Source organism: Pollicipes pollicipes, unplaced genomic scaffold, assembly GCF_011947565.3.
Source record: "Pollicipes pollicipes isolate AB1234 unplaced genomic scaffold, Ppol_2.1 Scaffold_3216;HRSCAF=3773_pilon_pilon_pilon, whole genome shotgun sequence".
Classification (NCBI taxonomy): Eukaryota; Metazoa; Arthropoda; class Thecostraca; order Pollicipedomorpha; family Pollicipedidae; genus Pollicipes; species Pollicipes pollicipes.
This window is the reverse complement of record NW_023596251.1, coordinates 286,879-306,322: the sequence shown is the minus strand read 5'-3', so window position 1 is coordinate 306,322 and position 19,444 is coordinate 286,879. Positions and strand designations below refer to the sequence as shown.

Here is a 19,444-nt window from a genome sequence, read left to right as displayed (position 1 = left end):
CTCGGGGCCGTCTTTAGTCGATTAGCCGGCACGCTATTTTTAAAGAAATTGAGCGATAAAAAGCTTATACACACTCCACTGGTTACACAGGGTCAGGCTGGCCAGGGCAGGAGAACAAGATTAGTTTGCAACCGGTTGTCTTCATCTCTGCAGTAAAAAAAAAAAAAAAACTGCAAACTTGGTCTGGGACAGCTTTGCGTACGACGTTTAGTTATATTAAAGGGATCAACAAAAAAAATCTGAGCTATTTTCCTAGAACGAGCAATAAGTTATGATTTTAGCATGCAGGTTCTCATAACCAACTGATCCGAATGGCTGAAATATTGCGCCTTTCGTGCTCCGCACTCCACAGTGACGATATGGACTAAAACGCCCCGTAGCGGAGGTAGCGCCTGGTCGTTTCTGTTTTCAATTTGGGCCGCATGAAGACCTTGACATTGCAGAAGTTCTGTGCCGTAATGAGAATCTTCTGGCGAAACCAAGGATACTCTGGGAGCACGATGTGATGTGGCGTTTACCTGCCCAACTCAGTTTTACGTGCGTATATCTGAAGGAACATCTCAGAAAGTGACGTGGTGGAAATGCTTGAGTCGATTCTATTTTAAGTGTCACCACAGCCTAATGCTCAACATCTACGAGAACTTGGGGGATACGCCCCCACCACCACCCGGACTTGCCTTCCTCTCCGTTTCCACGCCTACGCCTGCGCGTACCTCCCATGGCGAAGCTGTGCCCTGCAGTAAGTGGCGGCTGCATAGCCCTAGCCGGGGCTCACGTGTATTTGTGCGGGAGAGAAGACACCTGACAGGCGACAGAAACACCACCGGACGGACCCAGTCAGCGTCTACAGAAGCGGAGGTACGAACAGCCGTCATCCACACGGACTGAGCATCACAGCTTGACGACACTGTATACAGGCACGTGGCGTGGATCAGCTGAGCGGCGGAGCGAGACTTAGAGCGTGGCTGACACAAACGGAGCAAGCGGCTAGCAATCATAAACGTAGGGCGCCGGTCTGAGTTCCTGTTCCTTGCTACCTGGAGTCGCAATTGTTCCAGATGGGAATGCAGCACACACACGAAACGCTTTCAGGGGCAACAGAAGAAGTACCTGCTTACAAGCTAAATGCGATGGCAACACGCGAGTGAAATTATAATGTAACGCATTACGCAGAGTCGTTGATGTCCAGGCGATAGCAGAGCACACGTGTACAGTAAACCAGCTTGACGTCGAAGGCCAGCCATTGGATGCGCCGTGGTGCGCTAAGGCAGGGTCGAAACTTGAAACGAGGAGGCAAAACATTAAATATTACGCTTGCTAAAAGCAATTTATCCGAGAAACGTTGCCCGCAAACGAATCGTCGGAATGATAAAACGGCTGAACTAAGAATACACTGATGAAAAACGATCCCACGGGGTTATTTTATCGCTTCATTTTGTCAGCCTTGACTGCGTGCAGACTGAAACTCCAAGGAGTGAAACATATTTTTATAAATATTATACACGATGCTTGGATGGCAAACTTAACGGTCAAATGCGGCGAAAATATGCCTAAATACTCTGGCCAGCTCGAATCGGTTCTAGTTAACAAACACCAACAGGAGTCCGTCGCAACTTTATATCGAGTCGAATTTAATCCTTAAAAAACCATTTGCTCGTGCACAAATGGAAGCATCAAAGCCGTGGCGCTCAGCGTTAGCACACGTCTTCAGGACACCAACGTATCACTTCCACCTGGGCCGTCCACACCAAACTTCTCCACCGCGCGCAACCTCTCCTTGTGACGTGTTTTACGGCCTTCAACACGCGCACCCGCCAGCGAGTCCATAAAACACATGATCACTCCGAAACCGCACCGCGCTGTCATTGTCTGCTTGTTGCTTGCGCAAAGGCGCCATAGCAAGCACCAGCGAAGCACAAATACAACTGTTCTTTGTTGTGCCACTTCACAGTTCACCAACAGAACACCGAAAATGTGTTCTCGGTTACGTAGAAACTCGCATGCCGTCACTACATAAATGTCCACGGGTCGTTGGCGTCGTACGGCCTCTGGCTGGGGTACTGATATAAATTCTGGTAGTACGCCATGTTCTCGGCCGAGTAGCCAGCTGATGGCGCAATCAGCTGACCACCGAACGGCTGGCCACGGTACACTCGCTCCTCGTGACTTCTGTAGAGGCGCTCCTCCTCCGGCTTGAACGCCGCCTGGTTATAGAAGCCGTCGCAGGCCATCGGCTGCGGCAGCTGCGCCAGCTGGCCCGCGACGCTGCTGCTGCCGCTGCTGCTGCTGCCGCCGCTGCTGCCGGCTGCCGAGGTATCGCGGCTGTCACATACTGGCTTCAGATCTTACAGCGCCCAGCGCAACGAGCAGTGGGCGGTGTAAGCTGTGCCTCACATTGGAATAGGCTGCCTTTTTATGCAGGCACAGTCAATATTATTTTCTACATTTATGTGGTTCAGAGTCATGAATGGGGTAGCAACACTTAAAGCACGACAAGTGCATGTTTCTTGCATGACAATCCCCGTAGTTATAAATTATCAGCGTACAGAACAGCCGGCTGCAACTCTGCGCATGTTGCCCCGTAATGCAAACATTTCGGAACGTTTACGTCCCATGCTACATGAACACTGTGTCAATGGCGTTCTGTATGAGTTGTAAGAAGAATTAATCACATAATGTGTAGCGGCGAGCTATTTTAAGTAAGCTGCCATTGTCTCAGCCTATGTTCAAACGGCGCCCGCGAGCCTCCACTTACCGCCGGCGGCGGCCGCGTGCGCGCGGAATGCCTCGTCCCTGGCCCAAGAGACCTTGGCCGTGTCCTCCGGCGAGGGCTGACCCATGACGGAGCGGCCGAGGGCGGCGCAGGCGGCCGGCGCCGAGGCGGCCGTGCACTGACCTCGGGTCAGACCGGCAGCCCGCTGCGGGTAACAGCCCAGCCCGCCGCTGCCCTGCAAGAAACCTGGCGACACAGACCACCACCAGCGTCAAACGCGCTGGCGACACGCGTGGAAGGGGCAGGGGGCTCCGAGGGGACATAACCTGAGTGGAAGAAGTGGCAGATGGGGGGAGATAGAGTAGCGCTGCCTTCGCGTATGGTTGCAATCATAAAATCTTTAAAAAAAACTTTTTTATTTTAAAATCGTGCTGCTAGAAGGTACCATTTGGCTTTCAGTCATAGCAAGCACGCCCGTGTTTGTGTCGCATCCAAGTTCAATCAGGGGTCAAAGGAACACCTCCAAACTTTTTTCTGGACATTACTATTAACGCCGTGGGAATGGGATTGTCTCCAAAATAACCAGTGCATAAACAGGGGAATGGGGGCTCAAAATAGCCAAACGTGCATGCATTTTTGATGGAAGTCCCGCAAGTGAGCTGCCGTTATTGACGGACGGTTCTGAAGGTGGCTGCCGCATCCACGCCATCTGCCGGACGCTTGGCTACCATTGATCTGGCGGCTGGTGCGGCGTTTGACGTAAACGGCAGGCTGGCTATGGAGGGAACAAGCCAACCGAAAGCGAACCGATACAGCTCAAAACTAGCCATATGCTCACTGCCTACATAAAGTGATTAAGACCTGGACCGTATATCCGCCTCTATCACTTTGAGTAAAAGCACTGAAGCTTTTCATTTGCTTTCAAGCCGGTGAAGCCTAGAAGCCAAATGCATTCGGTACCTTCCAATCACTTTATGCGCACTCTGAACATAGGGCGTCTTCTAAACTGAAGTATATAGCTCTGCTCCTATTTATTTCCGCTTCTTCAGTGCAAAATCAGATGAAAGCCATCCCACAAACAAGTACTTGAATTCGTGAGCGAAACACTCATTTTCTTTGTCGGAGCTAACCGGCATGTTTTGGGAACATAATCCAGGGATGGATCGCAATAATAATAGATTCCACGATGCAAATGACGATACCTATAGGGCAAGCAGGCACCGGCTGCTGCTGGTGACAGCCCGTGAGGAGGCTGAACATTGACCTACCCATGGCCTGCTTGTTGTCCCTCATCAGCTCCCCCTGTGGCGTAGTTGGCGGGGTGGGGGGACCGTGACCTTGCCCCTGACCCTGCGATGACAGCAGCCGAGCGGCTTCCGCACCATCGCCGAGCTGGCGACTGGAACACAACACAGCTCACTAACAACACGACGGAGCGACGAGCGTGCACAAATATTCGTACCCCTGTCATTTGGAGGCTTAGAGTCTTACTTACATGTTTGAAACCTTTGCTTACCAGTAAAAGGAGCGATTTCAAAAGGAAAAAATTAGAAACAGCCAAATTACTTCACGCAAATATGCCTTGCAGTTGTGGTGCTGAGCCGTAATAATGTAACGCATGCATGACCGATACACATGACGGCGATCACCATTTCCAACTGGATATATCGCAAGTACTATACACTAAAGCTCCAATAGCAGTACCATTTCCCAATACTTTCGATGAGGTAGCACCTGCAGTTTTGTATTGCCTATCATCAATTGCAAGGGCACATACATGGGGAGTTGCAACATGTCGTTATCAGTACCCCCCCCCCCCCCCAAAAAAAAAGAAGTTGCCGTATTCTCATAGGTCTCTCCAAATGGCACACATCAGCAAGGCCCCAACCACTTACACGTGACCACCAAGACTCATTACACAACCATCAACAATATTTTGCACTTGTAAGTTATGTGCTTGTAAGCAAGTTCTTGTACATGAGAGGGGAGGGGCGCCAAATAATCAGACGCACACCTTAACAGGCTGGCGCGATCGGGAGTCGAACCCAAACCTCCCACTTCCTGCACCGATGCACTGTCCAGCCGTCAGCGGTGCAGTGCCGCCGACTGACCTGCTGTTGAAGACGACTGTGTTGCCCTGCTGGCTGGCGGCGCCGGTGGGACCCTTCAGTGCCTTCCTACGGCGTGGCTGGTACTTGTAGTCGGGGTGGTCCTTCTTGTGCTGACGCCGAAGCTTCTCGGCCTCCTCGATGAACGGCCGCTTGTCGGCGTCACTCAGGAGCCTGCCAGAGAGGTCAGGGGTCACCTCGGGAGTCTGCCTGAGAGGTCAGGGGGTCACTTCAGGAGTCTGCCAGAGAGGTCAGGGGTTATTTCAGGAGTCTGCCAGAGAGGTCAGGAGTCACCTCGGGAGTCTGCCAGAGAGGTCAGGGGTTATTTCAGGAGTCTGCCAGAGAGGTCAGGAGTCATAAGAGGTCCCCGGGAGAGGTCCCGTCATGGGCTCCTCGGAGTTCGTGGAGCACATCAGGATTCACGCAGAGGCTTGTGGGGGGGGGGGGGGGGGGGGGGGGGGGGTCAGAGACAACGAAGGTGTCTGTGGGGAACATCAGAAGTCATATCAGGATACTGTGAAAGAGGTTAGATGTCATCCTAGAGTCTATGTGATTTGTTAGGGATCACCCCGAGAGCTCACAGTATTGCGCACCGCTCGTCTCGGTGTCACGCAGCGTCGGTCAGCAGTCGCCACCGCGCTCGCCGACACGCAGCGTCGGTCAGCAGTCGCCACCCGCGCTCGCCGACAGAACAGTGCAAAGAAAGCTCGAAACGGACTACCCAGCCAAAACTCAACTGAGCGCAAGTAAATCACTAAATTCGTAATTTTAACCTCGATAAATCGACATCTAATCTAGTTTCAAAAGAGACAAAAGAGTTTTCAGAAAATGTAAATGCTGAAACATCGAGCTGAAGAAGTAGAAAGTTACGGCACATTCACCTGATCCATTTACGACATATTTTGGCCATGAGGTCGCTCTTAACGCTGCAGTACTTCTGCAATATTTGGCATTAGTATCGGCCGTATGCTGAGGTAGTGGTACTTTCAGGTAATGACAGCCGCATAAGTGACATCCTGAACAGCACTGAGACTCGTAACTGTACAGTATGATGGTTACTAGCTGATTACAGAGACGATTGCTTGTACTGTTTTACAATCTGTTCAGGCTCAAAACGCTTGGTTAAAGTCACATTTTGGAAAAAGTAGTGAGCAAAATCCTTTTGCAAACAATTTTTGGTGGACAAGTTGCTTTAAACTGAAAGAACTGTGGTCAAACGATAGCCGATGGTAGATAATACATCGAGAGCACACTGAAGGACACTGTAAGTGCGAGTTTCAATGTGTTGTTACGACAGAGCTTAGTCGGCTGAACTGTCTGCCCAGTCCACGAGAGATCTAGAGTTGCAATATCGACGGTCCGAAAACGGTACTACAGAGAAGCTCGTGCCTCTTCCAGCGGTGAGACGGCGGACTTAGGCATTGCTGTTATCCTGTTCCTTCAGTTCTGTCTGAAAATCACACACAGCCCGCTTGGGAACTTTGCATTAAGCATTACAGAAAATCCCTGGACGTGACGTTGAAAAAGGCAAATGACGTCACTTTGGATCAATATGTTTGAAGTGACAAACAAAACTGACTATGCCCTCAGGAACATTGGTCACACATCTATCCAGTTTGCATGTCAATGTATATCTTTATGACATTCCGACCGCCGCAGGCAATATGCTGCACATTGTAGTGATGTTCTCCCCATGCCACGCGTGTTCCGTTCAGGAACACTTCCATTCCGTCCAGGATCACAAGAGGACAGGACATACAGGGCAAACAGGAGGACAGGTTTATTTAAATCGGACTCTCATGACATATATATCAAATGCAAGATTTGCAGGAATATCAACATCTATTAATAACGTTCATTTCCCGAGTCATTTTTACATTATCTTCCTATATGGACATATATCTTCCATTATCTTCCCAGTTCTAACAAGAAAACGATTGGAGCGGAAATGCCTAATCTGTGTCTGGCTCCCTGTGAGTCTGGCCCGAACTTGCATCATTATCCGGCTGTATCCTGCTTAGCTATCGTGGTCGGAACAAGCGCCGTTATCCGGCTGTGGCCTGCTTAGCTGTCGTGTTCAGAGCAAGCATCATTATCCGGCTGTATCCTGCTTAGCTATCGTGGTCGGAACAAGCGCCGTTGTCCGGCTGTGGCCTGTTTAGCTGTCGTGTTCAGAACAAGTGTCATTATCCGGCTGTGGCCTGTTTAGCTGTCGTGGTCGGAACAAGTGTCATTATCCGGCTGTGGTCTGCTTAGCTATCGTGGTCAGAGCTAGTGCCACTATCCGGCTGTGGTCTGCTTAGCTGTCGTATTCAGAGCAAGACTCATTTTCCGGGTGTGGTCTGGTTAGCTGTCGTGGTCGGAACAAGCCCCATTATCCCACTGGGGCCTGCTTAACTGTCGGCAAGCATTGATGCCAGCCGGGCTTACATGCATGATTTCCGCCGCCTGTGCCCACACGCCCTGCAAACAGGCCAGCCCTATCTGCTTCTTCAGGTGTGCGGTATCGTCATGCAACAGCGGCTATCGGGCCGCACCGTTTGTCTTGTCGATTACGACTGTTTGCCGTGGCTCCGCTCGGTGGAGCCCGCCCGCCGCAGCCGTGGGACATTGGGTCTCGGTGGGTCAAACGGCGGAACGTCCCAGCGTCACGTGGTGCCGAGCGGCTCAGCCACCGGGTCTGCGTAAGTGTGCCACCTTATGTGCTTTGGTGGGGGGGGGGGGGGGGGGAGGGGGAATACTGAGCCAATGAAATGCGGACGATTGCTCTGAAATGCTGGTACATTTGGTACCTACGTGAAGATACGACTATTTGCTACATGTTGATTTTATACCGTATAATATCCTGTACATACCCACCTGCATAGTATTGGTAGGTTTTCGCGCATTAACATCCGGGTGGTGGCAAGAAATGCACTGAAATGTATGACAACGTTTAAGTAAAAGGTGGCTGCCCACATTCATGTGTTTTCTTCATTGTTTGTTATCCTAAACATCGAAGCCGAAATCTGCGAGTGATCAGGCTTTGAGGTTAGTTTACGGTCAACCTTACGACTGGGCACCCCCAGTCGATTTGAAAAATAGCACACATTTTTGCACGCCGCGAAAACACGTCGTGGTTCTTTCGCGACACCTTAGAGGGTCCAGCCGGGTCGAAAACATCTCGGGGCCTTACGAAATTGCTCACCTTTCGAAAAATACATTGTGGGCACGACATATCCAACGTACTGCACATGGATAAAAATAGTGAAGCATTTTTTATCGCCCATGGTCTTGTCAATGACTTCCGAAAATGCAGCGAATTTAGACAAAGATTTCACATTGCTGGACCCCGGGAAGGTAACCAGCCTCCACTTTGGTCAAAATCCTGGATTCGGCCGCGAGCGTTCGTAACGCGATTTGAGGGTCAGTTTCCTCTTTTCTATAGGTTTATGCTTTAGATTATCAAGTCTTCGTGGGCCGGGTACATTAGCGGATAACCGAACCAAACTGGTATTGTTAAGGACTGGGTTCTGAACTACACGCCCGCAAAGATGTGCAGACTATCCGGGAGACTATTTCAAGGTCATCCGGACATCTATAACGCCTTAATAACGTCATTTAAATCCTGTCATTCGATTATACATGCGGTAATCAAACCCGAGACAAATATAATTGTCAAGTCATTCATATCTGGTGTTCGTAAGCACGATTTCCGGACATAACGGCCGTTAACTGGTTCTCAACCAATGTTGTTGCAAGGTACGATGACATAATCAAACAATGACGTATTGAGCAGGATTTTCACTTAACAGAGAAATCGTGCTGTCTAGAACAGTTTTTTCCACTTGAAGTATACCAATAGTTATAAGTGGGCTTATTCCATCATATCTAATGCTCGTTTCAACATCTTCAAACGTGGAACTTCCCCTTTAGCACTATAACGGGACCGTACCATACAGGCGGATGCGTCGTCGCTCTGGCCTATGCACGCTTATCCTTTCACGTCCTAAGCTAAATAAGCTCTCAATTCACGTTAACAAAATATGAATTACCTACCCTACTCACTCAAATTGGCGCCGCCAACATTGGCGTGCGCCAGTGTGGGTGAGCGTGGCGGTGCCAAATAATTGGGCTTAAAATGTTGATGTCTGACCGAGATGTTGGCGGAATCTTGGTGCTAGCCAAGACCTCTGGCCAAGTTTGGTTAGTCGGGTTATTGCATAAGTTGCCGGCGCGAAGCCAGGCTATGTTTCTAATGGTGAAAATTGAGTTGGAGGCAAATTAAACAAATTAAGACGACTGCATAAGTTATTATGGTCTAGATGATAACAAGGATAGTATTACGATATAGACGATTCGAAACTATTAAATGCATGCGTTTGTAACAAACAGAGATTCATCACGATCTAAGTTTATAACATACTTTTGAAAATGTACTCAGGTGGGCATCACAAATTCGGTCAGACAGTGCATTTAAAACCCACAAGAGGTGCCTTTTCTGAATGATTCTTCCGCATATTGCAAGAGCATGCCGATTTATAGTAAGTGGGTGCAATTGTTTTTGGTGGATTTAGGGTTTAATTCATTGAGCACCAGCCCATTCTAAGCCTGCACCCAAATGCCCCTAACCGGTGTGCACACGGGCAGAGGGTACAATATTTCCGATGGGTAAGTGACTGAGAGTTGAACAAACGGGTAAGAAGCCGGGCGAAGAGGGAGGGTAGGCAATGCATGCATAAGATGGGGGGGGGGGGGGGGGGGCACACCTGACATTTCTTTTACTCATCACGGGCGGCAAAGGAAACACGTCAGGAGCATTTGACATTACCTTTGACCATCAAACCATTACCTTTGACTATTACCTAACCGTTACCTTTGTCCATTACCTGACCATTACTTGACCACTATCTTTGACCATCCAAGACAGTTCGATCGCACCGTAGACAAAGAGAGGACAAAGCGAACTTGTTCATGACCCCACAGCTGCTTGACACAACTGCCGAATCCAGCTGACATGTGCATCGCTTTGAGCACCTCTTGTCCCCGTCCACGTCCGCTCCATGCGTCACACCTCCGCCTCATAAAGCCCCGCCGCCGGCTCGTGCTGCCCGCGAGTCCGCCCGCCGCCGCCGGGACCTCTAACGTGGCTCCACCCCCGATGTCGCAACCCTCGGACGCCAGCTGGGGGCGTCGCAGCGCCTAATCTGGGCTAGAGAGCGGGCCGGACTGGGGTGAGCGGGAGAAGCCCCTGTCGCCGGCGCCCGGGGAGGGACGGCCCGGGAGGGACCTCAGCCCCTGCTGACCCTGTCTGGAGGGCCGGACTGGGGTATGCGGGAGCAGCCCCTGTCGTCGGCGCCGGGACGGCCCGGGAAGGACCTCAGCCCCTGCTGACCCTGTCTAGAGGGCCGGACTGGGGTGAGCGGGAGCGGCCCCTGTCGCCGGCGCCCGGGGAGGGACGGCCCGGGAGGGACCCTGCCCCTGCTGACTCTGTCTAGAGGGCCGAACTGGGGTGAGCGGGAGAAGCCCCTGTCGTCGGCGCCGGGACGGCCCGGGAAGGACCCCTGCCCCTGCTGACCCTGTCTGGAGGGCGTCAGCAGGGCTACGCGGGGGAGAGAGAGCTATGGCGTGGCGCCACAGAGCATGCGGTGGCGCCGTGTTGCTCAGAGGTGGCTTCTGTTCCCATTACATCACAAGCACCTGTGTGGAGCATCTGCGGATGGCAACTGAACGGATGCACTGAGGCTGGATGTGCTTCTTTTCTGACCAGAAAACCTTTTCATTACAATGGTTTCATGCTTGCCTTTCGTTTACCTATGCCACTGTTGCTGGGGTGCAAAGGAATCTGTGCATCCCTCGTGTTGTGGCCTCTGAAAACACGCGGCAACAGCCAGCACAAAACCGCACCACGCACAGGGTCACAGAGTGGTGAGCCAGGACTGATACATCGGCCGCGACAGCCCCCCCAGGCGAGAGTACCTGCCGCGACAGCACCCCAGGCGAGAGTACCTGCCGCGACAGCACCCCAGGCGAGAGTACCTGCCGCGACAGCACCCCAGGCGAGAGTATGTGCTGCGACAGCGCCCCAGGCGAGAGTACCTGCCGCGACAGCACCCCCAGGCGAGAGTATGTGCTGCGACAGCGCCCCAGGCGAGAGTATGTGCTGCGACAAGCGCCCCAGGCGAGAGTATGTGCTGCGACAGCGCCCCAGGCGAGAGTATGTGCTGCGACAGCGCCCCAGGCGAGAGTATGTGCTGCGACAGCCCCCCAGGCGAGAGTACCTGCCGCGACAGCCCCCCAGGCGAGAGTACCTGCCGCGACAGCCCCCCAGGCGAGAGTACCTTCCGCGACAGCACCCCCAGGCGAGAGTATGCGCCGCGACAGCCCCCCAGGCGAGAGTACCTGCCGCGACAGCCCCCCAGGCGAGAGTATGTGCCGCGACAGCACCCCAGGCGAGAGTATGTGCCGCGACAGCCCCCCAGGCGAGAGTACCTGCCGCGACAGCACCCCAGGCGAGAGTATGTGCCGCGACAGCCCCCCAGGCGAGAGTACCTGCCCGCGACAGCCCCCAGGCGAGAGTATGTGCCGCGACAGCCCCCCAGGCGAGAGTACCTGCCGCGACAGCCCCCCCAGGCGAGAGTACCTGCCGCGACAGCCCCCCAGGCGAGAGTATGTGCCGCGACAGCCCCCCAGGCGAGAGTACCTGCCGCGACAGCACCCCAGGCGAGAGTATGTGCCGCGACAGCCCCCCAGGCGAGAGTACCTGCCGCGACAGCCCCCCCAGGCGAGAGTATGTGCCGCGACAGCACCCCAGGCGAGAGTATGTGCTGCGACAGCGCCCCAGGCGAGAGTATGTGCTGCGACAGCGCCCCAGGCGAGAGTACCTGCCGCGACAAGCGCCCCAGGCGAGAGTATGTGCTGCGACAAGCGCCCCAGGCGAGAGTATGTGCTGCGACAGCGCCCCAGGCGAGAGTATGTGCTGCGACAGCACCCCAGGCGAGAGTATGTGCTGCGACAGCGCCCCAGGCGGGAGTATGTGCTGCGACAGCACCCCAGGCGAGAGTATGTGCTGCGACAGCGCCCCAGGCGAGAGTATGTGCTGCGACAGCACCCCAGGCGAGAGTATGTGCCGCGACAGCACCCCAGGCGAGAGTACCCTGCCGCGACAGCACCCCAGGCGAGAGTATGTGCTGCGACAGCGCCCCAGGCGAGGAAATCTGCTGCTACAGCACCCTAGGCAAGGGTGTCCGCTGCGACAGCACCCCCGGCAAGGGAATTTTTGAGACTAAGGAGAGTCTGCTGTTGCTTGTCGAAGGTGACAGACTAGTGCTCGGGCAGGAAGGCCGATAGTTCCGGAAGCAAAGCGATCACAGGAATAGGATCGTAACTGACAACCTAAAATATCAAATATTTTATGAAGACGATACTTTTCAGCGGTGAGCTATGCACATCTATATGGCTAGGAGACGCTTATGCTATAAAGTGAACGGCATTCATTACTGCGTTTGCGAATTCGGCAGGGGCTGTATTTTACTCATGTTAGACACGCCTCTGACGGCAACGTATTGTGCATTAGTAGGTCTTGAAAGCATACGCAGCTCTTGAAACTCTGAAACCAGCTATGACAATCAGCTTGGCTATACTCACATCCAGTCGTCACTCAGCTTGACTATACTTACATCCAGTCATCGCTCAGCTTGGCTATACTTATATCCAGTCATAGCTCAGCTTGGCTATACTTACACCCAGTCATCGCTCAGCTTGGCTGTATTTACACCCAGTCATCGCTCAGCTTGGCTGTATTTACACCCAGTCATCGCCCACAATGGAGCACGCTATCTACTTCATTCCGATGACGACTACACCTTCCGTCCTTCAAAGTCAACCTTAATTCGCCTATACTGACACGATCGTCTTTCACGATGACAATTCCCGAAAACAGTTAGCTGTGTGATGGCTGTCAGGGGGTTTGCTTTTAATTATTCCAAGGCCACAACACCTTCGACCTCCTGAGCATGGAACTGCCTTTGCAAGACGTATGGCTAAATCTTCCCGCGCCATCCCCTACGAAGATTGATCGACATCGTTTGATAAAGACCGTGTTAAGGTACTTGCCACAATCCCCGACAAGAGCCGGACGGTTCGTATCTGCCTTACGTTCCGTGCGCAATTACTCGATATTGGCCTCTGTGGTGCGTCAGGTTCGTTGACTGTAAGCATGTGGAACATTATGCTCAAGGTAAGTAGCAACGCCAACGACACCAGCGTGCCTCACGGGTCGCCCAAAACAGCCAGGTCCACGGAATAAAAACAACCCGTCGTCGTGAAGAAACAGGCAGAGACAATGGTGCTTGGCTTTTCGACATGATGTTTGTGACTGCTCGTGTATAAACGCTTAAAACTGTTTTAATCCTTCTCAGGATGATGGACTTTGACGCCGTGCAAATTCCCTAAGAACCTCGCCAATCTACCAGCGCGGTGTGGAATCAGTATTCTTTGTCATAACAACCGGCGTTTAATGCTGTGACGACGACAGAGCAGCTGACCAACCACGGCTTGAGAATGGTGTCTGGATTAGCGAGCGGTCAGAGGCGCTGGACAACTGTGGTACAGGGGTGCAATTTCCTATTTAGTTGGGGGGGGGGGGGAGCATGAGCCATACCCGCCCAACTTGGGTTCCAGCCGCCCCAACTTTGAGAAGAAAATGAACCACGTCGGTTGGCGCATTTTGGGATTAGCTGAGTCATTGTCACTGTGCAATCCTCCCCTAACGCATTTTACGAAACTACGCCCCTAGTTCGTGCCCTTTGCCTTGCCTTCTCTGCTCGCCTCACGTGGCCGCGCACCATCGGCCAGTGGCGGCGAACTCTGTGAAGAGTTGAGCGGTGAGCGTACGAGGGCAAACACGGCTTTCTTGGTTTTTCGTCATTTGGCTGATGTCAAAGTTTGCAGCTTTGAAGTCCGGAGCACCTTCCGCCCCTGAACACCCGATCCTCGACCCAGATCGATCGGGGCCCCTGATGCCACGGCCGGCGGCCTCTACCGTCAGCACGCGCTCCGGAGGCCCTGCTCTGCGGCGGCTCTTGTGGCCACCAGGAAGGAGCCAGGTCGCGGAAGCCCTGCTCTGCGGCGGCTCCTGGGGCCACCAGGAAGGAGCCAGGTCGCGGAGGCCCGGCCGGCTGATAGCAGGCTCCGCCGACACCGCGCCCGACGCCGAGGCGACGTCGGAGCTCCCACGGCGACGCCGGCTGTTGCCATGGTGACAGCGGCGCACCCCGGGAATTTCCGAGACGCGGGTGCAAGATATCGGCAATCGGACTGGTGCTCCGTCAAGCTCGTACTAGTTTCAGTCGGCGTCGCTTCAGACCTGTTAGTAAACTGCATCGGACTGGTGCGCCGTCAAGCTCGTACTAGTTTCAGTCGGCGTCGCTTCAGACCTGTTAGTAAACTGCATCGAGGGTCAGAGGATTTCTCGCATTTTATATCAACCGACTTGCATGACTGAAGGTCGAAAGGCAGAGAGAACTGGAGGTGTGGTGCACGGACTGCGACAAGGAGCAATGCTTGCATGTCGAGGGGTGGCGCATGCGCAGATCAGCCGCCGTGGTGACGCCAGGAGCTCACCAGGCCGATACGGCCCCCACCGTCGAGGGAGGCCGTATTGGGAGCGTGAAACCTCTTGATCTGCATTGCGTAGAAATGCAAGACTCAAGCGCCGAGATAACCGTAACTGGTACTGCGTTAGTTGCAGAAGCGACGCCGTGTTTTTTAAAGCAAACAATGCATTGTCTTCAAAAAACCAAGCCATTGCAGTGGCTTGGCTTGTCAAGGGTAGCTTGTCAGCAGGCGCCATAACACCGCTCAGGTGTCTATGCAGGCGGTCCTCTAGTAGCACTTGGCTAACGATGTCGGGAGACTAAATAGCCCATACCAGCTAGTATCTGGACTATCTGGCTCGGAGGTTTAATTACTCGATGGATCTGTCAGACATCATGGCGCCTAACATGCAAATGTTCTGAGTCCCGGCAAAAGTTAGGCTGTTGTATTGAGGTTGAAGTCATTGAATAGGTGATACGTCACCTAAGGCCAAGAGGCCTGCAATAGATCGGCGCCATGGTCTGACATAGCAAGGCGAACTAACCCATCGCAGGTCACCAGAGCTATATGCTTGTAACAAGCCAAAGCTCCGAGGACAATACTTTAATACTTTGAGTAATCATGACATTTTACATGGCATAAAAACGTGGAATTCTGAAGGTTAGCCTCGTAACCGAATGGAAATGTTTCCGGCGGGATGTTTATTCGGTCAGTTGCCTCACCCGGTATGCGTCCGTTTGAATGCGATTTAAACGCCGCCACGAAAAACGACGCTCGTCAGGGTAACTTTATATAAGTGTATTAGTCAACCGTGCACTGGTGACGACTATGGAGTCCTGTCTCACAGCTTTAAGCAGGGACACCGCAACTTGGATGCTTACTTTCGCATTGCTTGATGGGATTAGCGTACGATTCGTTTTCTCACGGTGGAATGGGGACGGACACTCTTGGTCACCTGAAAAGTGGTAGCGAGGTGCCTCGAGCACGGGACGAAGCCTCTCCGTTATGATGCTCCCCCTCACCAACAACAACCCGAACGAACGGCTGGTGGCCCGTTGATGGTGCTCCGGAAGAACATCAAAGAGGCACCACCGAGATTCGAACTCGGGATCTCCTGTTTACTAGACAGGCGCTTTAACCAACTAAGCCATGGCGCCTGACGTGCGGGACCAGTCGTTACCCAAGATAACGAGGAGGCCAGTGCTGACGTAACCCAGTGGACCGGTTCCGAGGTCTCACCTGGCTGGATCTCCCAGGCGAGATAGGGAATCGGTGTGCATGCTGCGCCGCAGGACACATGGCATTGCGGCACAGTCTACCCGGCAGAAAAACGACCATCTTTTCGGCCTGGACTCAATCGCTGTCGAGCGCTGTAAATCGAGCCGAGGTGAGACACAGCTCGCGCCGACGCGGACTGGGAATCGCCGCACGTGTGGCGACGGTCTGACTCAGCGCTGTCGGCGCTGACTCTCTCCCAGGCCTTTCACCCGGTAGGAGTCGAAGAGTCGAGAGGTCAGGCGCCTGATCTGGTTCTCCCGCCCGGGCCACTCCCGCAGCCGAAGTGCCAGTCACGCCGATCCATTGCCGCCACTCCCTGCCCCCTGTCCCCTCCCCCCCCCCCCACCTGCCCGCGGTCCGCCCGTGCCGCGCCTCGCTGCGGGCGGCGCCCCCGCCTTTCATCCCGCGCGCCGGGGCGCCGACGGAAAAAGGGCGCAAGCGGCGCTGAAAAATGGCGCGAACCGCGCCATCCGCGCGACTATGGATGGCGCAGCGCGGCCAGCTGACGCGCGCGATTGAGGACGTCGGCGGCGCGGTCGCTGATGAATCGCGCGTCGGAGCGCTGCCAGATCGCAGCGGGCGGGGCTGCCAGATGGCGCGGTCGGCGGGCGGCGCGGGAGCGGGCGCGGCGCGGCAGCTAACTGCAGGTGGCGTGTCAGCGGCTAGCGATGACCTCGGGGGCTGTGGAGGTGTGTGCACTACGCGATATGGGTCATATCGACCATATAGGTGACTCGGTTGTATGGAACTTGGAAGCGGAATGTACTATCAAGCTCGGGCAGGAGAAATGAACCACATCAGTCGGGCGGGTGGGATACAACACTCACCACACCAGGGACCCTTCGCATGTTTTTTGTGATGCCATATACATCGCGCGAATGTTTGGCTTCCGGACAAAACCAACGTCAATTTATGTGACGCCGGCACACCTTGTGCATCCTGCAGCACCTCAGACCCCCAAAACAGAAGGTTCGTCCAGCTACGCCTGACCACCAGCCTTAGCGCAGCCAGACTGTCTGAGTCGGCTCAGCTCTGAGCTGCCTGTGAGACCCCCGGCTGGTCAGCAGCTGCTCTGAGCTGCCTGCGAGACCGCCGACTGGTCAGCAGCTCCTCTGAGCTGCTTGGGAGACCGCCGACTGGTCAGCAGCGGCTCTGAGCTGCCTGCGAGACCGCCGGCTGGTCAGCAGCTGCTCTGAGCTGCCTGCGAGACCACCGACTGGTCGGCGGCTGCTCTGAGCTGCCCGCGAGACCGCCGGCTGGTCAGCAGCTGCTTTGGGCTGCCTGCGAGACCGCCGGCTGGTCAGCAGCTGCTCTGGGCTGCTTGTGAGACCGCCGTCTGTTCACCAGCTGCCTGAACTGTTTGGGAGACCGCCGACTGTTCAGCAGCTGCTCAGCGCGAGCCCAATTTTGCTTTTTTGGGCGCAGTTTCGTTCTACATCTCAAGTGGAAGTGACATCAACATTTGTTTGCTCATTCCCACAGTCTGGCCGCGCATGAAGAGCCACAAGCTCCGAGCAGATCTGGAAAATGTAACTTCATCTCAAGCGTGACTGCGGACCCTCAAAGCCTCCGCCGCGCTCTTTGCGGGCCGGGCTCGCCGTTCGCTGCCGCGGCGGCCGCCATCGCAGGACGTCCTCTCGACAGAGGTGGCAGATGTGCGTGTCAACAGCTGCCAAAAATCAGCTGACAAACAGCGTCCAGAGCCGAAGCGACATTAATGTGAGGTGCCACACGTCTGCCGCTGTCCGCCACACGACGCGCGACGTCTGATGTCCCATATACCTCCGTCCGTTCACAACTGTTCGCTCCTCCAGCTGGCTTGGTTCGTCCCTTCTCACCGACGGGTTTTGGTTTTCCCTCCCACCGAGGGATTCACCATGCGGGGGGAGCTGACCATCTGGCGGCTCCCACGCCTCCCCCATCCCCGCAGCGCGCGGCATGCCGCCCATGTCCAGCTGACAGCCGAGACGACGGCACGCCTTCTCGCGTGCGTCACAATACGCTGACACGATGCCGGCATACCCCTCCGCATGCTGACTCATGTTGCGCCTCGCCGCATGACGCAGGATCCATGCCCAGTCAGGCACGCGCGCGACGACGAGAGAGATCGCCATCTCCCGCGGACATTGAGTATTGTTCTGAGATATGGTTGGTATAGCATTCAAAGCCCAGAAGCGCAAATACTTTTGCTGGGAAGTGCCTTCGAGTCACAGTTGAAATTATTATGAACGAGCGCCACCATGTGGATAAGCTAATTCCACCTTTGCTCGCTTTTCGAACGCTTTCAAATTTGAACGTCTTCATCACGTGAAGTCACACTCAACAAGTTTCAGGCAGCATTCTTGTTTTCACGCTGATAATTCACAACATAATTGACCAAATGATGAATTGAATGAGCCCGATGTGAACTGCTTGCAGCTCATTCCGTTGCAAAGAAATTCATCTGCCATCATATTGAAAACCCGTCCTCATCCCTACAGCTACTGTTAGCGCCTCGTCCTCCTCTCCTGCTGTTAGCTTGGCGAGCTGACAGTGCTCACAGTACCATGGCGTGATAAATGGCAGCCATCCAGAACAGAGGAGCGAGTCTGCCCGAGACGCTGACCAGTCGTGGATGTGCCGGCCGCGCGAGGAGAGCGAGGAGAGCGAGGATAGCGAGGAGAGCGAGGAGAGCGAGAAGAGCGAGGAGAGCGAGAAGAGCGAAGAGAGCGAGAAGAGCGAGAAGAGCGAAGAGAGCGAGGAGAGCGAGGAGAGCGAGGAGAGCGAGAAGGGCGAAGAGAGCGAGGAGAGCGAGGAGAGCGAGAAGAGCGAGGAGAGCGAGGAGAGCGCCGCTTCTGAGAGAAGCGTCTCATTCGTTTCTTTGGACGCCGGAACGGCCGCCGTCATGACCAACCCAGCGCTGTCCGTTCGGAACGCGAGGATGCAGAGCGCTCTGATGATGACACAGTTCCGACAAAGGCGGCGCACGCACGGCGCGAGCGCGACCGCTGCTGCTCTAGCGCTGGCTGCAGGTGCTGGGGCACAGCGCGGCACCTGGCGTCTGTCACACGACCTCCGCAGCACTGCCTGCCGCCGGCCCCAGCTATCGGCGGCCTGTCCCGCACGAGCGCAGCCCGCCGACGTGCACGTGGACCTAGCCCAGCGCTTACGAGCCCGCCTGTAATGGGACCATCTGGCCGGCGACCCAAGTGGCGAGCGGACGCGGGGTGACGGAGATTATTTGGATTTCCCCTCCATGCAAGATGTGAGGAACAAGGCCAAGCAAGATCCATCCGCCAGAGTTTGTCCCTGCGAACGCTGGATCAACAAACGATACGAGACTGGGGCAAGCCCAGCCCGGCTCTAAAGAAGCCGCCAGAGCCAGAGCCAGAGCCAGAGCCAGAGCCCTTCCCGCCGCTCTATCGTCGAGAGGTGGCAGCCGTAAAACCCACGGTCATAGATACTTCACGGCGCCACAGGGGCGGTGCTAGCGGCAGTAGGTAACGCAGACGAAGGCTCGGAAGAGGTTAAGGCCCACCGCTTGATGTGCGTGCGTGTGTGGTCACGAGCACTTGGCGGAAATTACACATATGTCCTCCCATCCTTCAACCGTCAAAAATGTCCTAGTGGCAAGTGTTCTGCTCCAGCCCCCCCCCCCTTCCACAGACTGTGCGCGCCTCTGCCGAAGAGGCCGCCTTTGCCGCCGCTGTGTCGTGCCCAGCCCCTGATTGGGACCAGACCGTGTCCGGGACGAGCGCCCTGTGGAGGAAGGGAGGGAGGGGGGGGGGGG

At 54.7% G+C, this 19,444-nt stretch overlaps 1 protein-coding gene and 1 non-coding gene across 2 annotated transcripts in view; both read right to left on the bottom strand.

Moving 5' to 3' along the window:
* Positions 1-2,009: 2,009 nt before the first annotated feature.
* LOC119090978 (transcription factor SOX-10) overlaps positions 2,010-19,444 on the bottom strand; it is a 35,947-nt gene continuing 18,512 nt past the window's right edge. The window contains exons 3-6 of the mRNA XM_037213704.1: positions 4,825-4,995; positions 3,982-4,112; positions 2,808-2,959; positions 2,010-2,234 (exon numbers count right to left, since the gene is read on the bottom strand). Of these exons, the coding sequence (XP_037069599.1) occupies positions 2,010-2,234; positions 2,808-2,959; positions 3,982-4,112; positions 4,825-4,995 (679 nt within the window). The remainder of the gene's footprint in view (positions 2,235-2,807; positions 2,960-3,981; positions 4,113-4,824; positions 4,996-19,444) is intronic.
* On the bottom strand, positions 15,481-15,554 carry TRNAT-AGU (transfer RNA threonine (anticodon AGU)). Its single transcript has one exon. It is a non-coding gene; the product is annotated as a tRNA-Thr (tRNA).